This window comes from Euprymna scolopes, chromosome 38 (assembly GCF_053919585.1).
Source record: "Euprymna scolopes isolate OS-2025 chromosome 38, ASM5391958v1, whole genome shotgun sequence".
In the NCBI taxonomy this organism is placed as follows: Eukaryota; Metazoa; Mollusca; class Cephalopoda; order Sepiida; family Sepiolidae; genus Euprymna; species Euprymna scolopes.
Genome location: NC_136519.1, coordinates 83,431,276 through 83,456,275, shown reverse-complemented (window position 1 = coordinate 83,456,275; position 25,000 = coordinate 83,431,276). Strand labels below are relative to the sequence as shown.

The 25,000-nt window shown below is 35.9% G+C and overlaps 1 protein-coding gene across 3 annotated transcripts in view; it reads left to right on the top strand.

Moving 5' to 3' along the window:
• LOC145263231 (N-acetylated-alpha-linked acidic dipeptidase 2-like) overlaps positions 1–25,000 on the top strand; it is a 544,830-nt gene that overhangs the window by 215,715 nt on the left and 304,115 nt on the right. The window contains exon 1 of one of the 3 annotated variants that reach the window (XM_080120317.1): positions 23,923–24,117. The exons of the other annotated variants lie outside the window; for them this stretch is intronic. Within the exon in view, the coding sequence (XP_079976443.1) occupies positions 24,014–24,117 (104 nt within the window). The 5' untranslated portion in view covers positions 23,923–24,013. Of the gene's footprint in view, positions 1–23,922; positions 24,118–25,000 lie in introns of those variants that run through there. 3 annotated transcript variants of the gene reach the window in all.

Here is a 25,000-nt window from a genome sequence, read left to right as displayed (position 1 = left end):
TCAAAACAGTTAAGTGCTTGCTCTAGTTGGGCACCCACCACGGTACATTAGAAGAAAGTTTCACATGTCTCCCCATAATGACTTAGTCCACAAAGCATTATAATTTACATTGCACTGTAGAGAAACTACAGTTGATTTTATAAAAATTATTTTTAAATATAATAGCATAAATTAAAGTCTAAAATGTACAAAGATCCAATTTTGCTCTAAACAGAAGCATTCATTTTGAACGTGCCTCTGTCATATCAAAAAACCTACTGTTGATTTTATATGCTGGGCCTTACTGCTTGTGCAATAATAAAACTTCTGAAACGCACTTGTGATGTTAGGCTGTATAAGGTGTTAACTTTGGTCAACATCGCTTGTTCCTTCTTTCAGCGGATTTTTTTTTTGATTTTCGATTATCGATACTTAACGAAGACATTCCTATACAAAATCTATCTAAGAACACTGCCAAGAACATAAAGTACTTTCGTGTGAAATTTCAAAAAGCCGGCCTAGCCGTTTCGGAGTCCATAGGAAACGAACTCACACAAACACAAATTTCCTTTTATAGAGATTATAATTTTTTTTTTTTTTTTGGAGAGTAGGGAGGCGAGAAAGAGGAAGAGAAGGGAGGGAAAACTTGTTTTTTTTATTTCTTTTTTTTTTTTTAAATGAAGTACAGTAGTATCTGGCGGCAAGTGATGGTGGGGGTATGATGCATGGGAGGGCGGGGGGGGTTAAGCTTCTAGCTCAACAAACCTCATCTCGTTTTGAATTCAGAATTCCCAGCTGCATCTTCATCAGGTTCTGAATGTGGAGCTTGGAGTTTCCAACAACGAATATAATAGTTTTTGCATAACCGAACAGAGAAGAGGAACGGGTTTTGTTCTTGTCCTTGGGCGATTCCAGCAAAGTGAATACGAATGGCCTCAGCTGGATTTCAAAATGAGATGCCAATGTAGCCATTCTTGTATATATATATATATATATATATATATATATATACTAACATTTCAGCCGGGCGTTGCCCGGGTATTGTGAGGTGTATGTTGAGCAAAAAAAAAAAAAAAAAAAAGCGGTCAATTTTTTTTAACTTTGACCCCTATTATGACCCCTTAACATTTATTGTTTTGGGCTCAAATCAAGTTATTAAGTTAGATCCATGTCCAAGGAACCTATATCTAAAATTTTAAGTGTTTAAACCCAAAATTGGTGAAGGAGTTTGGTAGAGTTCTCAAAGGTCAAATCGTAAGAAAATGTACACAGACACACACACACACACACGTTCACTTTTATATATATAATAGATAGATAGATTAAACAAAAATATATACGTATACATAAATATATATGAAAACAATTTTGTGTTTACTATAAACATTTTACGCAAATATTATGCAAGTATAAATCCTGTAGAATATCTGCATGAATATAATTACACGTAATAGTTAACTAAAGATGATCATCCTATAAGAAAAGCGAAAAAACTATTAAGGAATTAATTAAAATGAATGTTTAAAAAAATATGCAAATTAGCTAGATCGTTTGCTAGTGAATGAAATTCCACAACTCATATATAAGAACATTGTATTTTCTTTTTAAATAAATAGAAAAGAGGGTTTTAATAGTAATATCAATACACACACAAAAAAAACGAATTTTATACATATATATATATATATATATATATATATATATATATATAATATATATATATATATATATATATATATGTACTAGAAGGCTGACCTGGCATAGCCTAGTCGTAAAATACGCATAAATATTATATTTTAATTTATACAGAAACTGAAACACGTGCCTGCGAGTATGATGTTCTTTTCTAAACGGTTAACTTCTTGCAATTCTGATTTTTTTTTTAGATGAGATGTGAATTCTTATGTTTATTAATCGGACTATTATTCTCATCTTGGTTGTTATTAGCACAACGTTTCGGTCGCTGCAACCTGCGACCTTCTTCAGGTGTTGAAAACATTTTTCCTTTTCTCTACTCAGGAAAAGAGGGTTAACTCTGCATTGCAAGAATACGACTCCGTGTGGTTCAGGGTGGGTCCGTAGATCGTAAAGAAAGTTCAATCTTCAAGGGTCACTAAGATATTTTTTAAAGGCTTTCCTATGATTCCATTTGTCGGGATATCTATACTAATTGTTAATATTAGTGAAAAAAAAAAGTATTTTACGAAACAGAGGATCGATACCCATGCATATTTTTGTTTAAAAAAAAACACAATGCAAGGGGGACAACTCCAAGGAAAAAAGAGGGTTTTTTTTTTGTTTTTGTGAAGTTACCTCACTTGGGCTGGGCATATGTCATGTTTTCTTTTGGTAAGTAAAAAAAAAAGTACTCGAGCTAAGATCGAGACCAAAACCCAAAGACAAGGAGTCAAGTACGATAACCATTAAACCAGCTTGACACGATTTTCAATGTGTTTTCAAACTTACTTATTCTAAACATGAAGCAGCTGGCATGTTTTATGGCTGCAGATGCGCATTCGTGAAACAGTTTACAAAAAAATAAAAATCCAATGACTCCCAATTTGGGCTCCTTAGCAGCCCTTTTTTTCTGGATTAAATCGATTAAAAAGTTTTCCACATGTATATACTGTATATACTAAATTTCATGTCTGTAGATCCAAAATTCTTTGAGTATATAGGTTGAGAAGTATCCTCATACACACACACATTCTCACTTTTATAGATATATAGAAATATGTGTATGTGTTCGTTAATCGGAGTCGATTATGACCATAGACAACTAGTTGTGTGTATGCAGGTGGCTGATCAGTCCAATCTGGGCGCGGAAGCCCCTGCCACATGTTGGGCACCAGTGGCTGAAGACGGCCACTTCACCACCTTGGGCTTTTTGCGCAGCGCGCTTCTCTTTTGCAGATTCAGTTTGTCTTGTCTCGACAAGCAGAGAGCCCTCGTGTACCAAGCGGCGCCAAGTTGGCCTGTCGGAAGCACTGCTTTCCCATGAGTTCACGTCAATGTTGAAGTCTTTGAAAGAAAGATATAGAAATATATATATATATATATATATATATATATATATATGCACACAGAAGCTCATATGTAAGTCATACCGAATCTTCTTTGACTATGCAACTCCTATAACTTCCACCTCCAGAAGAGTGTAACTTGCAATTGAATTTATCAAGCACAGGATGGAATGATAAAATTGTCACCCTAAAGAAAACAACACCACACTTTTATTTTAAAATTTTATTGAAAAATATCAATTCCGGTAACTTGATTATGTAGTAGAGCTGACATCTATTCAATGTAGCCGCCTTCAGCCTCAATCACTGCCTCGATACGAGTTCGGAACTGGGAGCATGCCTTTTCTACGAACGCCAACAGGAGTTTGGCAAATACCCGACGATCAGGTTGAGTTTGGTGTTTTGGGAGGTCATGTTGGTGAGGATCTTGATGCATAACCAAATTAAATAGTTAATCGGGTTCAGGTGGAGGGGAGGAGGGAGGGATTGAGAGAAGGGTACAAAGTCGTAGCACTCCTTCTAAAGCCATGCTAGGGTCTCTTTAGACTTGTGGGCCGGCACCGAGTCCTGTTGCCACACCCAGGGTCTGCCAACGGCCAGCTGATTATACCAGGAGATCACCATGCTCTTCAGCACATCTATGTACACTTTGGTGTTGACTTGCAAGGCAACTTCAATCATGCATGATGTGAAACGACACCAAAGATCATAACCGCGGCTGGAAACTTTGTTTTCATCACCCTGGGCATGTCCGTTATTCATGGCTATCCAGCAGTGCATTTTGATAGTGCTGGCAATGGTCCTGTTGTCATAACTTGGATTAGTGGAGAGCATGGGTTGTACAGCGGCGCATCTTCACTCTCGCTTATTGAATCTTCTGTCGTGAAAGGATCCTATCACTATTGGGATTTGTATACAACTGGCCAACTAGTAAATGGTCTGCAACAAAAAGAAAACCGGTTTTCATCAAACGGAAATGGAATCATGTCGTCTTTTCTAGAGCGACAATTGAATTGGAAGCCATGTTTTAGTTTCAGAAGAATTTCCGATGGGTAGTTATTCTATACAAGACCTGGAGATGACGAATTCTCAGTAGACAGTTGTTCTGTACAGGTTCTGGACTTGATAATTTTGCAGCCAAAGAGCAGCAGATCCTTTTTGTGTTGACACGAAGAAAACATATGCAACGTTGCTAAAAAGGTTTAATTTTTATGGAGCAATTCTGGTTTCTGATTGGTTGATAGCAGAACGTTAATTAATTTGATTCGCCAGTTCCTAGCAGCAACGTTTATAAATAGAATCTCCCAATTGTGAGCGACCATACCCCATTATGACTCAAAAATATTGCATCAGTACACAACTGGCCAACTAGTAAATGATCTGCAACAGAAAAAGAAAACCGGTTTTCGTCAAACGGAAATGGAATCATGTATTTTCTAGGTCGACAATTTCATCGTTCCACTCCGTATTTATCCACTATGCCAGGTAACAAAACCTCCATGTCACAACACACAAAGATGTTGAAGAAGGCCGGAGGTTACATTGACCGAAACATTATAAAAGTAACACTCAAGATGAGAGCAGTAGTCAGAAGAATCCAAAGAATCCGAAAAATCAATCGTCACATCCAAAGATTAAGAACAATGACATGACAATGTTTCGATCTATAGATATTAGTGACTAAGATCATATATTTGTTGTCCAATGCATCGTTTACCATTTAATTTTTTGTTACACCCGCATGACATTGTTTCGATCTATAGTTAATAATAACTAAGATACTTTCAGGGGAAGTGTCTGTCTTTTTATTTAGGCGTTAATATTGAAAAAGGAGGAGTACTGTTGCCACATCTGGGCAGGAGCTGCTAGAAGCAGCTTATCCTGCCTAGACAGAGTTCAAAATAGACTTCCGGGCCTTGATAAGTGGTGATTTCTGTGTAAAAAAAAAAGAAAAAAAAAGGTCCTGCCTTGATAGAGTTCAAAATATACTTCGTAGCCTCGTTTCTCTTCCCTGTAACCTCTATCTCACAGAAGAGATGTTGTGAGTTTGTCTCTGCTTTATCGTTATTTTCATGGCAAGTGTTCAACTGAGCTTCAGTCTATGGTCCCCCCCCCCTCGCCAAACTTTCACAAGAAACACTAGACTAGCTGAAAACACTATCAATAATTCCCCCTACTCTTTATCTGTGCCTAAACATAGATTCCATGATCAAAGCTTCTTTCTTAGAACTGCACGTCTGTGGAATTGTCTTCCGTTTTCCTGCTTTCCAGCTGACTACAATTTGGTTGTCTTCAAATCCAACGTAAACAAGTTTTTGATTAGCCGTTCCCTTAAGTTAACAAATTTACCGAATTTCATTACTAACGATTACTATATTGTTCAATTGACTACTGTACTCTCTTAACCCTTATCCTCAAGTGGTCTATGGGCCTTGATAAGTGGTTATGCCTATGTAAAAAAAAAATCAAACTTTGATTCTGGTTATAATACCATTGACTAATGTATACCCATCGACCCCTATCCTCGAGTAGCTTCCGGGCCTTGATAAGTGGTGACTCCTGTGTAAAAAAAAAAAAGTGTTTTCGTATGATCCTTAATAAATCTAGATCGAAACAATGTCATGCTAGTGTAGCGAAAAGTTAAATGGCGATCAATGTTAATAAAGATATATTGGATCATAACTATGTGACGCATTAATTGAATAAGGTGCCGTCTTAATGCTGGGGATTGTCATAATTCTGTGAAAATGCTGTCCAATCATGTCTTTGATTACTTAACTCAATGTCAAATCCCGAACACATTATCTTCTTATTTCTCTCTCTCTCTCTCTCTCTCTCTCTCTCTCTCTCTCTCTCTCTCTCTCTCTCTCTCTTTCTTAAAAAAAAAAACTTTTTCTTCTATTTTTCTGGCTAATAATCTTCAATCGCAAACATCGATGCAACAGCCGCGATAAATCAAGAATTATTATTTATTTCGCTTCAGTTTAAATAGATCTGTCCCTTATACCGCTTAAACACTTTAAAGTCTGGGACAACTTTGCGAGCTATAAGCCATTCCAACGTCTTTTAGTAAGTATTTTCTTTTTACACAATCTGCTAGCTCACTTGTAGCCCGGCGTTGCCCTGGAATTCATAGTAAATGACAAAAGTTCAATAGCCAAGCCCTAGCGCAAGCTAAAAAAAAGAATACAAACCGTGTTATATGGAGATATGAACTTGATTCAATATTTACGTTAAAAACAAAAAGTTTTAGGCACAAATAGAAAGCAAGGGGAATTGGTGATAGTGGTTGTAGCTAGTCGAGTTCTTGGAAGCGTAAGCTAAAAAAAAAAGAATACAAACTGTGCTATGACATATGAGTTTAATTCAATATTTATGTTAAATAAAAAGTGATCTTTGTGCTGCATTTTTTTTTATATATACTATAGAGTCACCACTCGGACCTACACGCTGTCTGATACCATCGCAGGAATAAAAAAACAAGGGAAAGAAATAAAAATTCGACTCGGTTTATTTTTTGTAAATGCAAATGAACAACATCCATTTGTGGTTCTTCATACAATAATGCATTTCATTATCTTCCAAAAGTCTTTTCCCACACCCATGTATTTTACATCGCTCTGCCATACATGTGCTCTTTAAAAGTCTCTCTCCCAGCCACTTCACGCAGCCTTTTTGTGCTGTATTTTCTTTTTATGTATACTATAGAGTCACATTTATCAAGACCCAGAAGCCATTCAAGGATAAAGGTTACTGAGTGTCAGGTGAGACAACACCATGCTGATCAGTTATTGGATAGGAATTAATTTATTCTAGAGGGCGGATCATCGTTAATGGTGGAAATTGGGTATAATTTGGTTATTTAAGGGAATGGCTGATTAAGAACTTGTTTACATTGGACTTTGAAACGACAGTGTTATAATCAGCTGGGGAACAGCTCTGCAGTATTGTTTTCCACAGACGAGCAGTTTGTAGGAAAAAAGCTCTGCTCATGAAATTTTCATTTAGTTTTAGGCACACATAGAAAGAAAGGGGAATCGGTAATAGTGGTTGTAGCTAGTCAAGTGCTTGCCACAAATGCCTTACAGGGGAGAACCATAGAGTGAAGCTCAGTCGAGCATCTGCTATTAAAATAACGATAGAACAGAGAGAGGCCTGCAACTTCATTTCTCTGAGAAAGAGGCAGCAAAAAGGAGAAAAGGGTATCACCCACTAGATTTTGAAGTGTGTTTTGTATTCTCTCCAGGCAGGAGAGGGTACTCTAGGCAGAAAATGACGCAATTATTTATCTAGTGATATTGGCAATTTCAGGTCATGAGTGAAGGTCAGACTAGAAGCTCGTCAAAGCAGGGAGCGTTTTTGAGATAATATCAATTGGGTCCAAGTGGGGATCAGAGCATTAGTGGTGATAAGATAGAAGCTTGGTTTTGGATGTGTTAAAGTAAAGTAGTTAATCCTAATATTTTGAATATCTTTCTGTAAATTAATAATTTATTTTTACTATTTTTATTAGTTTTGTCATTTTTCTTTGTGTGTGCCTCAATCTCAATATTACATTCGAATTTTTATATCTAGGCACTAGAACCCAGACCGAATGATACAGGTCTTGACGACTATGCCTCTCATTCTATCTATCTCTCTCGAGACATTCATGAATTCATTGTTGCTCATTAGTTTTGATGTTGCCTAGGTATTCAGACTATCAACCTATGTTTTTTTGCTGCCGTCTTCTGCTTCTTCTACCCATGATCTTTCCTGTCAAACTAATCTGTTTTATTCCACTTTTTCTGTAGACATGGTCCAGGAATCTCATTTGTCTTTTTTGTATGTTCAATATTAATTTCAAATTTTCATGTCTAGACATTAAAACCCAGATTGAATGAAATAACGTCTCATTTTTTTCTTTAGTAAAGTAGTTAATCCTAATTATTTCCAGCATTTTATTATATGTGTCATTCTTCTTTGAATGCCTTGCAATCTCAATCTGAAATTCCAATTTTCATGTCAAAACATTAGAACCCCTTTTTAGTGAAGTAGTTAATCCTAATTATACCAATCTTGTTTTTTTTTTTACATGGGGGTCACCACTTATCAAGGCCCGAAGGCCACTCAGGGATAAGGGTTATTTCGTGTACAGTAATCAGTGAGATAGTATTGTAGTAATCATTAGTATTGGGGGTTTTGATAGAGTGTCTTACTTAAGGGGGCGGTTTGTCAGGAGTTTGTTTATGTTGGACTTGAAGACGTCCAAGTTATAGTCAGGTGGGAAACAGGCAAGCGGCAGAGAGTTCCACTGGCGTGCAGTTCTAAGAAAGAAGCTTTGCTCATGGAATTACGTTTGGATTTAGGCACAGATAAAGAGTGGGGAAAAATGTTGACAGTAGTTTCAGCCAGACGGGTGTTTCTCGTGAAAGATTGGCGAGGGGGAACCAGGGATTCGAGCTCAGACGAGCACCTGCCATGGAAATAGCGATAAAACAAAGACAGGCTCGCGTTGTTTTAGTATTTTCAGTAGTCTTGTCACTTTTCTTTGAATGCCTTGCAATCTCAATCTGAAATTCCAGTTTGTCTTTTTCGTATGTTCAATATTACATTCAAATTTTCATGTCTAGACATTAAAACCCAGATTGAATGAAATAACGTCTCATTTTTTCTTTAGTAAAGTAGTTAATCCTAATTATTCCTATGTCTCTTTGTAACTTTACTCTTACTTGCTTTATTAGTTTTGTCATTCTTTTTTTATCATTATCATTAAGTGATGTTCTGCCTGGTAGCTCTCTATCTATCTATCTCTCCCTTGAGGCGTTCATGAATTCATTGTTGCTCATTAGTTTTGATGTTGCACAGGTATTCAAACTATCAACCTATGTTTCTCGCTGTCGCCCTCTGCTTCTTCTACTCACGATCTTTCCTGCCAAACTAATCTGTTTTATTCCGCCTTTTCTGTAGACATGTCCCATAAACCCCATTTTTCTTTCTCGTACTGTTCTTTGTATACAACCTCAATGTCACATTCCAAATTACATGTCATTCTTCAATACTATTAAAATGATGAATGTTAACGTGAAAACAATAAACAGAAAATGTTAAAACTAACAAATAAGAAAAACTCTGGGTTTTATTTTGTTATATATATATATTGTAAAAATATTACACACAGACACACATATATATTAAATCCCCGAAACAGTGTTTCATGATAAACAACTGATGATCCCTTAAAAATAAATTATTACTGGTACTATAGTGAATTCGAGAGAGCAAGTTGATGCACTGATTGCACGTGATTGAATGACTTACTGACTAAATAGTTTGTTTAACGAATGATAAAAATATTTTATTTTTTTTATAGTTTTAAAGGTTAAAAACTTCCAAGACTATATATGTAAAAATATCACACACACGCACACATATATATATATATGTGTGTGTACGTGTAATATTCTTACATATATATGTGTGTAATATTACACAGACACATACATATATATGTATGTAAAAATATTACACACACACGCACACATATATGTTTGTGTGTGGATGTGTATAATATTTTTACATATATATGTATATATATGCGTGCGTTTGTGTGTATGTATGTGTATATAATATTCTTACAAAAATCAAGACAACAAAATATAAAATAAAAACATCATTTTCTCATGTGATACAATTGTTTCGTAACCATTCGGACAAATTCAAACATTATATTATTTAAAAATATTCCAAAAATAGCCACTCTTCAAACATCAAAATACATTTGCCACATATATATATATATATATATATATATATATATATATATATATATATATGAATATATTCATAATCCCTATTTTAAGGAAACAAGCAGTTTAGACCCACCTCGTTTATCCTCATTGTATTTATTTATTTATTTATTTATTTATTCGATTATTTTCGAATTGAGTATCCCACGTTCGTATTTCTTATTTTTAAATATTTCTACAATTTTTTATTTTTCGTTTTCATTTAATCTTTTAATGCTTTTTTATTTTTATAATTATTTTTCTTCTCTGATTTATTTATTTAAATCCTACACCTTTCAAATTTTAGTCTCTATTTATATGCCCAGCTATTCATTTCTCAGTTTGCCTTAATCAATATATATAAAAGGCAAAATGTGTGTGACCATTTCGTGTATGTCTTCAAAAGGCTTTTCTCACACACGCTCCCAGGGTCGTTACTATCGCTTAAAACTGTGTATATAGGTCCTAGATAATAATATGTAGGATTTGGGAACGCATGTAGCTTATAGATTTATTTACGTCGACTTTTACAAAATTATTGCTATTTTGGCTTCTCACGTGTTGATTGGGCTTTTTAGTATAAATAAAGTAAAACTAAACTCAAACGACGTCTTCGGCATTGCGCCGGGAAAAACGTCCAGAAGCAATCAGCTTTGATCAGTTGCTATTCAATCTGGACAATTGGGGGCGGTTTTCCCCCTCCTCAACATCTGTTGGGGGAAGAAACAGTTAAATTTTGGTAAACAAACGCTGCGTGACTTCTATTTGACCTTCTTAATTAGGTCTAATGGAAGCAGCAGAGTTAACTTTTATTGCGCACGCCTGTTTTTATAGTAAAAAAACCTGCTTAATGTTGTCTGTCGCCGTGGCTCAATGGGTAACGTAGCAGGGTTTTTTTCACCCATTAATTTCCAACTCAGGTTCGATTCTCATACTTACCTACCAAAACATTTATTTTATTATTTAACCCCCGACCCCCGGATTAGATTTACCTCAAGACACCCGGGCATCGCCGGATACCCCCAGCTAGTCTATATAAATAAAAGCGAAAATGTATGTATTTTTGTATGTTTGTGTGTCTGCTAAAAATTTTCGACAGACACAACAAAAATTCACAAACTTGGTCTCATATGAAAGCCCCACATTCCGGACGATAAATATCAAAAGATTGGACCAAAGTGACCATCAGAAGTGCGTCAACTGATCAATTTTCTGCAGGGGGGGCCAAAAATGTGACATTTTAATGTTAAACATTACATATTTTTAAATCGATTTATAACTGCCCCAAAAAATATGGCCGCTAACTCTTCTACATAAAGTATGCACGCGGCCGTTTATTTTGGGTCAACTTGTATTTAAAACCCGCTGAGTCATGTCACGTGATCTTGACGTCAGCAACCTCTAATGGCCGTCTTAATTTACAATTTAAAAATGTTGTTATCGGTAAAAAAGAATTAATTAAAGCTAAACTATGAACTTCTACGCTATGGCAACATTACCAAAGTTATTACACCATTAAAAATAGTTAGACTCGATAGTTAAACGAAAAATAATAAGCCAAACATGTGAAGTAAAAAAAAAAATACGCTTACAAAAAATTTTAACGAACGAAGTTTTTAAAAATAAAAACAGCCAGACGCCATTTTCCAGTGTTTAGAGTAAGGCAGACGAAGTGTGTGAGAGAGAGAGAGAGAAAGAGTGTGAGTGAGAGAGAGAGGTCTAGACAGATTCGACAGGGGGGGAGGGTCAACAACGCATGCGTCAGATGACGTCATGTGTACATTTACTTTAAATAGTTGATAAATCGAACAAACTTTATATACGCCGCTTTAGCGTAGGTAGTTAAGGGTTGGTTCATTATCTAAACGTCTTGGGTTCGAATCGTGGTGTGAGATGTCTTCTTTTTTTTCGATTTTTTACATTTCGTTCGTTCGTTTTTCTGTTTTAATTTGTGTTTTACCCTCCCCCCTCGCTTAATTAAAACGTTGTTTTCTTTTCTTCGCTTATAACAATGCTTACATCGTCATCGTCGTCGTCGGAAACTCGACGACTTTCAAACATCTTTCACTTCTGGCTGGCCGATTTTATTTTCAAACTTCGCCTCAGGGGTTCGGCTTCGATCCTACCCCCCCCCCCGGTTTCTTTTTTATTTAACACCACACACCCCTACAAACACCCGGGTAACGCCGGGTACCCCTCGCTAGTCTATAAATAGAAAAGCGAAAATGTATGTATGTATGTATGTATGTATGTATGTATGTTCGCTTTTCCTCGATGTCCACGAAAGGCTTCTTTCAAACAAGCGCTTGCTCGCTTTGTTACACGATAAGGGCTGTCCCCTTTTCATGTAAGTATAAAAATGGAGAATTAAGTTTAAAATGAAAATGAAAGAGCATAGACGAAATTCGAACCTCGTAATCTGGGTTTAGAAATAGATTACGTGTGAGAATTTAAAAATGTAAAACAAACATTTGTTTAGAATATAGATAAATATTTCAAGGAAAGAATGTGAACTCTTAAGTTTGTTATGAAATTTTAAATTGAAAGAATGCAGCTTATAAGATAATGTTTTTAACATATTGGATAAATAGGTTACTGAGAAATACGAAAAGTTTTGGACACGTATGTCCAGGACACGTGAAAGAAGGCACATGTTTTAACATGTGTATGACGTCACGGAAAAATAGAAAGTTCTAGGAATAGAGAAAAAACTTTAGAGTAAGTCAGTCAGTGAGAAAACTCAGAGAGAGTCAGACGTCTAGAAGCGAGACGTCACTTCAAGAAAAAATGTGAGACTTTGAATTCTTGATGATGGAATCACGGCCGTGTGAAGAATAAACCATCATGTGTTTTGTAAAGCTCGTCTTGTGTCTTATGATTCTTACAAAAAAAGGTAAAGTCCAATTGTATTATATATTTGTGTTATATGTCTTTACATACACGTCTCAACATCATCATGTTCGAACTGTCTGAACACTATGTCCTCACTCTAAGAGCTTTCTCCTTTTCTTCTTCTTCCATTTAACACAATTAAGGAATGAACTTTTAATATATAAGAATCTCTTATAACAGGAACAATCTCTCTAAGTCTCTTACAACATCTCTCTCTCTCTCTCTCTCTCTCTCTCTCTCTCTCTATCTCTGAGTCTTACAACATCCCTTTCTAAGCATCTCTCTCTCAGACTATCCTCTCTTTTAAGAAGACCCTATATGTAACAGCTTCACAACTTTTTAAAACTTTTTATATCATCTATAAATTGTAATATCTACGAATTATCCACGGAGCTCGCCTCTCTATTTAATTTTATTGACTTTCAAACCTTAATTATTCCACATTTCCCGCATCGGCACGCGTTACATTCGCTTTTCGGTATAAAAAAAGCGAACCTCGACTCTAATCACAGGCCCAGAGCCAGTTTGGTCAATGTCGACTTCGTCTTCGCTCCTCCTAATAAACAGGGAGCGGTTTTTTAAAAACAAAAAACCCCATTTTTCAAAACTGTCCCACACAAACTAACTGCTGAATACCTATCGCCGTCACGTTAATTTTTTTTTTTAAACACTTTACTATTTTCCAACTGCGCGTCGTCAACACTTCGGGGTTTTTTTTCACATACCCCGAAAAACACCCGGGCAACGCCGGGTACCCCTCGCTAGTATAATTATAAAACTCAAATGACCTTGTAACGATGTATGTAACCCACTTTATGATTTACGACATCCAGTTGCGCATACGCCATGACCTGCGCACTGAAATATTAACGTTATTATTTCGAAATTATTATTTAACATGGGAAGAGTGGGGTTTAAATAACTTAAACGCAATACAGAAATGAACGATGTAAAAAAAAGAAAGCAGACAGTATTAACAATTGTTTATTTGGATAATTTAAACGCGAAAAAAAAAAAAAATAACAATTGGGACGCTGAAATATTAATGTTATTATTTCGAAATTATTATTTAACATGGGAAAAGTGGGGTTTAAGATAAAACAAAAAACAAAAGAACAATTGGGACGCTGAAATATTAACATTATTATTTCGAAATTATTATTTAACATGGGAAGAGTGGGGTTTAAAATAAACAAAAAACAAAAGAACAATTGGGACGCTGAAATATTAACGTTATTATTTCGAAATTATTATTTAACATGGGAAAAGTGGGGTTTAAAATAAATAAAAAACAAAAGAACAATTGGGACGCTGAAATATTAACATTATTATTTCGAAATTATTATTTAACATGGGAAGAGTGGGGTTTAAAATAAACAAAAAACAAAAGAACAGTTGGGACGCTGAAATATTAACATTATTATTTCGAAATTATTATTTAACATTGGAAAAGTGGGGTTTAAAATAAACAAAACACAAAAGAACAATTGGGACGCTGAAATATTAACATTATTATTTCGAAATTATTATTTAACATGGGAAAAGTGGGGTTTAAAATAAACAAAAAACAAAAGAACAGTTGGGACGCTGAAATATTAACGTTATTATTTCGAAATTATTATTTAACATTGGAAAAGTGGGGTTTAAAATAAACAAAAAACAAAAGAACAATTGGGACGCTGAAATATTAACATTATTATTTCGAAATTATTATTTAACATGGGAAAAGTGGGGTTTAAAATAAACAAAAAACAAAAGAACAATTGGGACGCTGAAATATTAACATTATTATTTCGAAATTATTATTTAACATGGGAAAAGTGGGGTTTTAAATAAACAAAAAACAAAAGAACAATTGGGACGCTGAAATATTAACGTTATTATTTCGAAATTATTATTTAACATGGGAAGTGTGGGGTTTAAAATAAACAAAAAACAAAAGAACAATTGGGACGCTGAAATATTAACATTATTATTTCGAAATTATTATTTAACATGGGAAGAGTGGGGTTTAAAATAAACAAAAAACAAAAGAACAGTTGGGACGCTGAAATATTAACATTATTATATCGAAATTATTATTTAACATGGGAAAAGTGGGGTTTAAAATAAACAAAAAACAAAAGAACAATTGGGACGCTGAAATATTAACGTTATTATTTCGAAATTATTATTTAACATGGGAAAAGTGGGGTTAAAAATAACAAACGTAATACAGAAATGAACGATGTAAAAAAAAACAGATATATCAAAATTTGAATTTAACTATAATAAATATTATGATATCTGTTCAGTGCACATTTACCTATAAGTATGGCCGACCACTTATAATTCAGTAACTGTAATTTTTTTTTTTTTTAATAATCCATTATAATGAACAGAACGACTCATAGAAATCTATCTATATTCTTTTTTCATTTTAATATACTTTCATAGAAGTGTTTCTGTTATGTCAAAAAAAACCTATTTTTTTTACGTCACAAGTGTCACGTTCATACATGAATTCGATAGCTAATATAACATACTGACCCAACGGGTCACGGGTAGTCTAGTTTCGTGTAAATTTTTCTTTACATGTTACGATATATTAGTTTTTCCTTTTCCCTTTCACCTGCTATGTTTTAACATAGTAGTTTGTTTCCTTGAAGCTTTTCTTCTATATCTCACAATTTCGTAACAAAATGCACGTTAAACGAAGGGAAGCGCATGCGTTTTACAACAAGTGCATACTTACTGCACTTGTGGGTTCTTGCTGATGAGCGATCAAGTAATTCGGTCAATTAAATGAAAAGTAATTCTTCATTCTTTCCACGTGTGTGGCTGTTGATCTTTATCATGGCATCGTAAAGTGGCTGTTTTATCACAAGTGAATAACTCGTGCATGGAAACACAAGAGGACTTGTTGGCGATTTTAAAGATTTTATTGGGGAGAGAGACACTTCACAAGAGGAGAGACCAAAATTAATGATACTTATGCAGCTTTGTTAGCACGATAAATCCAAACGTTCCTGGGCAGATAAGATTCCTTTACGGAAGGGTGGGGAGAGCAAAAGTTTATTTCTTTGAAAATAGCCCAAAGTTAACACTCTGATACAGCCTAACTTCACAAGAGCATTTTAAAAGTTTCATCACAATACAACAATGGATCCCAGCGCATAATATTTACAGTAGTTTTTTTTTATAAGATAGGGGGCGTTTAAGCTGAATATTTCTGTTTAAAGCACAATTTTTGTTTTACATGGGATCACCACTTATCAAGGCCCGAAGGCCACTCAGGGATAAGGGTTATTGCGTGTACAGTAATCAATGAGATAGTATTGCCGTAATCATTAGTATTGGGTGTTTAGATAGAGTGTCTTACTTAAGGATGCGGTTTGTCAGGAGTTTGTTTATGTTGGACTTGAAGACGTCCAAGTTGTAGTCAGGTGGGAAACAGGCAAGCGACAGAGAGTTCCACTGGCTTGGCTTTTACATTTTAAATTTTAATTCAACTCTTTATATGAAAATAATTTTATAAAATCAACCGAAGGTTCTCTACAATGCAATGTAAACTACAACGTATTGTGGACTAAGTCACTGCAGGAAGGCATGAGAAAGTATCTTTCGGTTCATCGCGGTGAGTCATTAATTTGAACAGGCAATCGATTTGTTGGAAAATCAGGTAATTTCACTGATTTCGATCAGAGTACAAGCATTGGAAGCATTGGAATATTTATTGATCCTCATTTAATCCTGGACAACATCGGGTCTCACTGCTAGTATATATGTCAATTAATTAAATATTCTTTCCATTGTCAATTTCCATTTGTGTGGTTGTGGATCTGTATAGTTTTATCACAGGCAAATAACTCATGCACGGAAACGCAAGGAGACTTGTTGGCGGTTTTAAAGGTTTTATTCCCATGGTCCAATGATTTCAGGCTTAAATGAACAGTTACAGCAGGGATGGAATACACGTTACTAAAGCCTGATTATCACAGCTGGTAAATTTCAAAAATGCAATCTGGATGTATGAACACTTTAGAAGAACGATATGAAATAAAATTCTGTTTTAAACTTAGGAAAAGTTTCACAGAAACTTATGGAATCCTTCAGACTGCTTTTGGGCCATTGCAAGAATTGAGCATCAGTTTTTGAGTGGCAAAAGAGATTCAAGGAAGGCAAGGAGTTTGTGGTGATGAAAGGCGTGGGAGGAGTAAAGAAGTCAGAACACTAGAGGTGATTGGCCAAATAAAGAATTTCATGGATAAGGACGGTCATGTGTCTATAGAGACAATATGTGCAGAGTTTATAATCAGGATTCAGTTCTGGGGTTCGGGAAGGATTGAGTCACTCTCTTGACACCAGCACGTTTCTGCCCTCTTCTTTTCCAATCGACTACACCTGGCCTCTCGCCATCAATGTCACACCGCACAATCCGAACGTCAGCAATACAAAACTCTTTTCTCTCTGCTGCCCCAGGGAATTTTTCCCTGCTTTTATATCCTCCTATCTTGAAAAAAAGGGAAGAGACAGGAAAAACAAATAATAGCTTTTCCCATCATGCTCTGCCTTCGCAAGATGCCCTTTGTGTATACAAATGCGCTGGCCATTCTTTCCTTCTTCTTTCCCAAAGAACGATGCAGATACGCCCGGTACGTTTCTTTTTTTTTTTTTTTTCTTTTTTTTCTAACCACGGATGGCAGTGTGGGAACTGTACACAATTATACACGAGGAACTGAAGATGTGGAAGATTTACATGAAGTTTATCCCAAGGGAGCCCAGAGAAGATCACAGACTATTTATTACATAAGATGGGCATCAAGATAGTTCTTGATGCTCCCTATAGTCCAGATCTTACTCCCTGTTAACGTTTAGGTCGATGTGATCTCCGATCTTCTGCAGGTGTATTTTGTCAAACTCGGGAATGTTTCTCTTAAACTCAGAAATTTGGATGGAATTTCGAGCGGAACTCTTTATTTACTTCATGCAGGTAGCATATTCTTGTTTCGTCAGCCATCACTGGATAGAAGTCCTAAGTAATTCGAAATTGTAAATCTTTTTTTTTAGAATTGCAGATTACTTAGAACCTCTATTCCGTCATGACTGACGGAACGAGAGCATGGTGGAGTAAATAAAGGGTCCATTTGAAATTTTGTCCAAATTTCCGGGTACAGCAGAAACGTTCTTGAGTTCGACCACATACACCTGAAGAAGGTCGGAGTATACATCGACTGAAATGTTGTAGAAAATCTGATATTCAAGATGAGGGCAGCAACCTGAAGATTCCAAATAATAGGAAATTACATTCGTTTTATCTTTTAGTTTCACTTTCATTATCCATCCCTAGTACCTCCCCCTTCTGTTTAAGCTCCTCCCATTTTGTGAAGGTTCTCTCCTTTTGTCTCTCTTTTATTGTCCCTGTCTCTGTTTATCCCTTTTCCCCTTTCCCCCTCTCTCTCCCTGTTAAGTAACATTCGCGTATTCCTTACTTTCACTTTCATTTCGATCCCTAGTAACTCCCTTTCTACTTCCATTTTGTAAAATGTATCTCTTTGCTTTCTCTCTTTCTCCCTTTCATTCCCTCTCTCTTTCTCGCTCTCCTCTCTCTCTCTCTGTTTCCCTTGCGTTCCTCTCAGCCTCTCTCACTCCTGCTCTTAATCGTTTCCCCCCACCCCGATAAATGACATTTTCTTTATTCTGTACTTTCACTTTCATTATCCATCCCAAATAATTCCCTTTTTTTTGTTTACGCTCCTCCCAGTTTTTCACGTCTTCTTGCTTCCCGTCTATTTCCCTCCCTCTCTATTTCTTCCCCACTCTGTTCCTCTATCTCTCTCCCTCTCTCTTTTTATCGTTCTCCCTGATAAATGACATTTCTTTATCCTGTACTTTCACTTTCATTATCTATCCTTAATAATTCCCTTTTGTTGTTTACGCTCCTCCCATTTTTATCTATATTCCCCCAAGGTACTGAGACGTAAGTGGCTATAGTTAATTAGAAGTCCTTTCTCTTCCCCCCCCCTCTCACTTCCCCCCTCTCTCTCTCTCTCCCTCTATCTCTCTCTCGCTCTCTTTCTCTTCCTCTTTTTTTTTGCTTTCACCTCTCTATCCGAATCTCTTCCCCCTTTCTTTTGCTCTTTCTCCGCTCCTCCCCTCTTTCTTACTCTCTTTTTTTCTTGCTCGCCTAACTCTCTCCCTCTCCCTTCCTCTTTTTCTCGCTTTCATCCCTCTATCACAATCTCTTCCCCGTGTCTCACTCCACCTTTCTCTTTCCCACTCTCTCCCCTCTTTCTTCCCTCCCTATCTCATTCCCTCTTTCTTTCTCTCGCTCGGTTCTCTCTCTCTCTTTCTTTCTTTATTTCCTTCTCTTCTTTTTCTAACTTTTGCTTCTCTATCCTAATCTCTTCCCCATGTCTCACTCCTCTATTTTTTCCTCTTTTTCCTCCCCCTCTATCATATACCTCTCTCTCTCTCTCTCTCTCTCTCTCTCTCTCTCTGTCTGTCTCTCTCGTGCGCTCGTTTCTTTCTCTCTCTCTCTTTCGTTCTCTTCCTTTTTTCCAGCTTTCCCTTCTCTAGTCCAATCAATTCCGTATGTATTACTCCTCCTTTATTTTGTTTTTTCTCTTTCTTACTCTATCCTCTTCCCCTCCTTTCTGTCTTACTCTCTCTCCCTTTCTCTCTCTACCTGTACTTTCACTTTCATTATCCATCCCTAGTAAGTCCCTTTTTTCTTAACGCTCCTCCCATTTTCCTGTCTCTCTCTCCCTGTACTTCACCGCTCTCTTTATCTATCTACTTATCTCTCCCTTTCTTTTCCCCCCACCTCTCCCTCTCTCTCTCTTTCTCTTTGTGCCTCTTTTTCTCCGTCCCCTTTCTTTCTCTTCCTCCCCTACTATCTGTCAATCTTTCCCTACTCCCCCCCAATGCCACAGTAATGACATTCACCCCATCCTTTTGCGAACCATTTTTTATTCTTTCCCTAAAAACAAAGCGTGATTTTCACACGACTTCCGCGCCCCGCCCCCTACCAACCTCCCCCGAACCACTTCATATTTTTTTTATTCTATTTTCTTAAAACTTTGCTGTCGCACCTGATTGTCACTTGGTTAAATCAAACCGTAGCTGCCGTCATCTGGTGTCCTCTTTCCCTCCGCATATCTCTCCGAAGCATCCCTGTCTCCTCCCTTTTAAAATGTAATCGATTAGCTAGCCATCGATCTGACAACATCATCTTCGAATAAGCACTAGTCGTGGAAGCTGAACGCGCGTGTGTGTGTGTGTGTGTGTGTGTGTATGTGTGTGTGCATATAGTCGACAGATTCCACAACGAGCGCGTCAGTTCCACAGCCTCTACTATTATCGCTACGGTTATCTGCTACAGTTGCCTCTTTTGCAGAAGCAGTGCCACCAATTCCGAGGAACCGTACCACAAGCAGCTTCGCCACGAGAGAGTCTTTAACGGTGACTGTGGATTCTTTTAAACTCCGCCTGCATCAGTGAGCACCACGTGTGCAAGCTGTCGTTGCATCGACTTCATCCTTTAAACGATTCAGGAAAAAAAAAAAACGAAAGAAAATCCTTTCGGCTCGCGTACAAATTTCGGAACCATATTCTTCTACTTAATGCCGGGGATTATCTTACCTTGCAAGGAATTTATAGCTCTACAACCCATTGGTTTCCTTTTTCCTTTTTTTACTGGATTTTTATTATCTCACTCCGTGTTTTTTTTTTGTTTTTTTTTTTTTTTTTGAATATTCGTATATTCACCTCTGACGACAACGACGACGTCGACAACAGCATTGTGGAAATTTATAACTAAACAAGCACATACCCTTCGTCGAAAGTGATGGGAAAATAATTACCCTCCATCAGTGTTCGCACCAATAATAATAATAATAATAATAAATAACGTCTGAATTGGTGAAGTTTTAGAACCAAAAAAAGGAAAAGAAAATTAATAAAACGTCTCAAACAGCAAAGTTAAAAACATAAAACATATAAATTGTTATTTAAAAAAAGCAGAAAGAAAGAAAGAGAGAAAGAAAACATTTCATTACAGAAATAGGTTGAAATTAGGGTGGGGAGTGTCTGACTTGTTTATTGCTTTTTCTATTCCCCCTAAATACTTGAAACAGATTCGTCCGGTAATTATTTTAGTTGTTAACTTCTGTGCAACGGGACGGGGTCACGGGCGGACACACACACACACACACACACACACACACACACACACACACACACACTCCGCGTCACAATTGGATCCTTTTTTACATTTATTTATTTATTTATTTATACATTTTGACCTGTTGAATGCCTTTAAACGGTTCAAACACAACGATTTTACGAATTACTTTTAAATTGAATTAAATTAAAATATATATATTGCTAAAAAAAAATGTCATAGGAAGCCGGCAAGAAGATATCTGAATTTTACATGATAAAAAGAATCTTCTCTTTATAGGCCTCTCTTTCGCACTTTCCCTCTCTCCCTCATTACTTCTGGTTTTAAATAGTATTGCTACTTGTGGTGGTATTCCTTTGGTTTATAACATACGATTTTAATTGAGTTTATAAGTAGGTTTTATTGCCTTAAACTGTCAATAAACACAACGAGAAAAAGAGACGGAAGCGAGAGTCATAGGCACCGTATAAAACTGAGAGCGGGCTTCAAGCAACAAACACTGAGAGAGGATGATTATTATAGCGAGTAAGAGATGGATCGCTAAGAAAAAATAATTGCAAACTGACTATGGTAATAGAAATGTGAGTTCTTTTGTTTTTCAAGCATAACTCAATCCCAAAACTAAAGAATATTTTAGCATATATTTTGTGTGATTTAAATATATATGAAAACAAAAAAGCATAAGGAGAAACAAACGTTGATTAACGCAGATTTCGTATAATAATACATACAATAATACTTTTAATATTTTATCGCTTTTCTTCTTTAGTGGAGACAGACATTCATTATGTTCGTATTTATAGCTCTAGTATTGCACTATTGAGCTATTTTGTGTTGTTGATATTTATATTCGGGTGTAAGATTTATTCGAAATATATATATAGCAAAAAAAAATTTTTTTTTTTTAAAACATAATTGAATACAAAAATCACGGGCGTATCCATACAGTTGAAATCGATTTCCAAATAAAACTCAATATTTAAGGCGTTATATAGAGCTAATAATAAATAAATAGTAAAATATTAAATTAAAAGTATATCATACTATAATTTTATTTCTACACGTGTTTCTAGGAGAGCTAAAGGTAAGCACACACACGTACACATACATCTATATATAAACACATACACACACACACACCCATATATATATATATATATATATATATATATATATATATATATATATATAGATATTATCATTATTATTATTATATAATTTTTATATACCTACAAACACTAGTGTTTCATCCTTTCGGGAATCATCAGTGCACACACACACACACACACACACACACACACACATATATATATATATGTCACTTACGCCCCCACCCCTCCCTTCTAATTGTAACGGTTTATATTTATTAAAATAAATATATTACTTCAATCCTCCTATTTGAGAACCAGACGCTTTCAGAAACTTTATTACGTCGCCTGACGAGGACTTTTGGTCCTTACCGACCAAGTGTCTGAAATATTAGCATGTTCAATGTAGCGACTATGTAATATTTTGTCTATATATATATATATATATATATATATATATATATATATATATATATATATATAAAAGCCTGACGAATTCTCACGAGAATGAAACGCGGATATTTCTGTGTAGCTTGATTGCCATATATATATTCATAACTTATACATTTATATATATGTTCTGATCGCGTGTACTGTTGTTTGTATAACTAATAGAGGTTATATACCTTTTTATCAGCCTATAAAGCGACTCCCAGATCCGGGGTTTGTCTCGGTCTCATAGCGTCAATCAGATCAGGTGCGAATCGAACCCTCCTCCTCATTGTGCTGGCAAGGACAGTGACTTGATTTTGTACGAGCCGTAGGGAAGTCTCTGGAAGGGCTATTACGTCCTGACACGGCATACCGAACGTTACATAATAAAACAATAGGCGTATATCCCCCTCCCCTTTAGAGCCCCCCCCCCCCCCGTTCACAAAAAGCGATCTCATCATTGTTTCACACTGTTACCGGACCATAGTGTGTCGTCGTTTATTTCACAACAATGGCTGCTGTTTTGTATTTATATGTTTGCTTGGAACGTATCGCTTACAGCACCTGGTGTTATCAAATGGTTACCCGTCTGAATACTGATCAGAGTCAACGTTGCTTACCGCCGATTATCTGACGAGAGGAACCAGTGTGGCATCTCATTTTAGCGTTTGCATAATCGGGATTCCTCGCTTGATTAGTTTGTCTTAGAGAGATCTGTTGTTTATTCTTACGCAAGCCGCGTGTGGTGTGGGTGTGGGGGTCTTCGAGTATTCGGGTTTGTGGGTGCCAAACACACGCACACAGAAACACACGCGGTCATAAACACGTTTATTTTTTTTTCTTTGTGTGTGTTTGTGTGTGTGTGTTTGTGTGTGTTCTTGTTTTGTTTTTTTGTTGTTTTTTTTGTTATTTTGGGTTTGTTTGTTTTTTTTTTTTATTTGGCTGGGAGCAAAGTGTAGTACCCGTTCTGATATTAAACTTCATCGTATCTGTCCTCGGTCTGTAAAAAAGAAATCCTTCTAGAGTGAGACGAATTTTATTTGTGTCCCAATCTAGACTACCCCTTTCTAGAGGTTGCTGTATTCCCCACCCCCTCCCCGGCATATTAAAAACCGACCTTGCGTATAATCCTGGTCCCATGGCGGGGTAGACAAACAAATGAAGACGCACAGTTTAAAATTAAACTTTTAAGTTCAAATTTAATAGCCATATAGTTATCAAACGTGGAATTCTTTGAAGATTGCTTTATTACCCGATTTAGACACACACACACACACACACACACACACACACACAAAGAAACCTACCTAAAATTAATTTTCAAAATAGATCAAATTAAATAAAAAATGCTGAATAAAAAAATTAAAAATATAACAGCTAAGAAAAAATGTCTAACGCAGGTGCTTGTCAATCCAGGAGAAAAACAGCAATGAATTTCTTAATTTGCTTCCCAAAACGAAATAAACAAAAGTTATTTTGTTTAAAATTGGGATTAATAATGTTCCTGCAGAATATCAACCCTTTTTGGCAACTGCCCCGTGGTCCGTTGCAACTCCTCTGAATCCCGATTATTGTCCACACCGGAAGGAATTTACACTTTTTTTTATGTTATTCTCATTGGAATTATTATATCAATAAAAAAATTAAATAAAAATTTAAAAAACAGCGATGGACCGTACAAATAGCCATCTCAAACTCCTACCAAATGTTGCAGCATGGAAACGGATATTTCCAGTAAAGAATGGCTCGATTCTGGGATGGAAACGTACTCGGTAAGTTGTTAGATTGATTTTCGGTATTTTTCGGCATTTTTCGGTATTGTTAAAAAGTAGCATAATTCCCCCAGGATGCCAGCTCCTCCCACTTTCATTTGCACCTTGTCTCTCACTCCCCCAATTGTTTCTTATCTTGTCAAGATACCATTCACTCTCACCCCACAACTCGCTTACATTTTTTCCACTTCAGTCCTCACTCCCATTTAGAGATCAACTTGCTTGTTTTCGCAGTTGACGGTCTAATTAAAACAAAAGAGAAGGACTGTGAGAGTTTTACTGCCCTGTTCTTTTTTCTTTGTATTGTTGTCCTACTCGCCACCATTTTTTTTTCATTCCTATATATATATATATATATATATATAAGAGCAAATAGTTAAAAAAAAAAAAAAAAAACATGTTAAAAACACTTTGAAAAAGAGTTAAAAACATATTCAATCTGAAAAGGAAACGCTTGATAAGTGGATAGTCCTTAATCCGCGGAGTTTCGAAGAAATACTTTCCTTCTCATCAGAGGGTAGGAATTAGTAAAATGCGGGATCGGATTTTGCATACAAAAGTATTATAAGCTCTATCTCCTATTTGGTTTTATCGAGCTTTTACATATGGTTGAGATTACTTTATAAATATTAATTCTTTAATATTTATAATATACTTTGGTTTTACCATCTTGGATCATTTTGGTAAATTTAATTCTATATATATATATATATATATATATATATATATATATATATATATATATATATATATATATATATATACTAGCAGGGAGACCCGACGTTGCCCGGGATTGAATTATGATCAACGAATATTTCACACTCCTATATTTTTATTGTCATCAAAATCCGTGAAATCGCCCAGGAGGAAGCTTCACATGCTT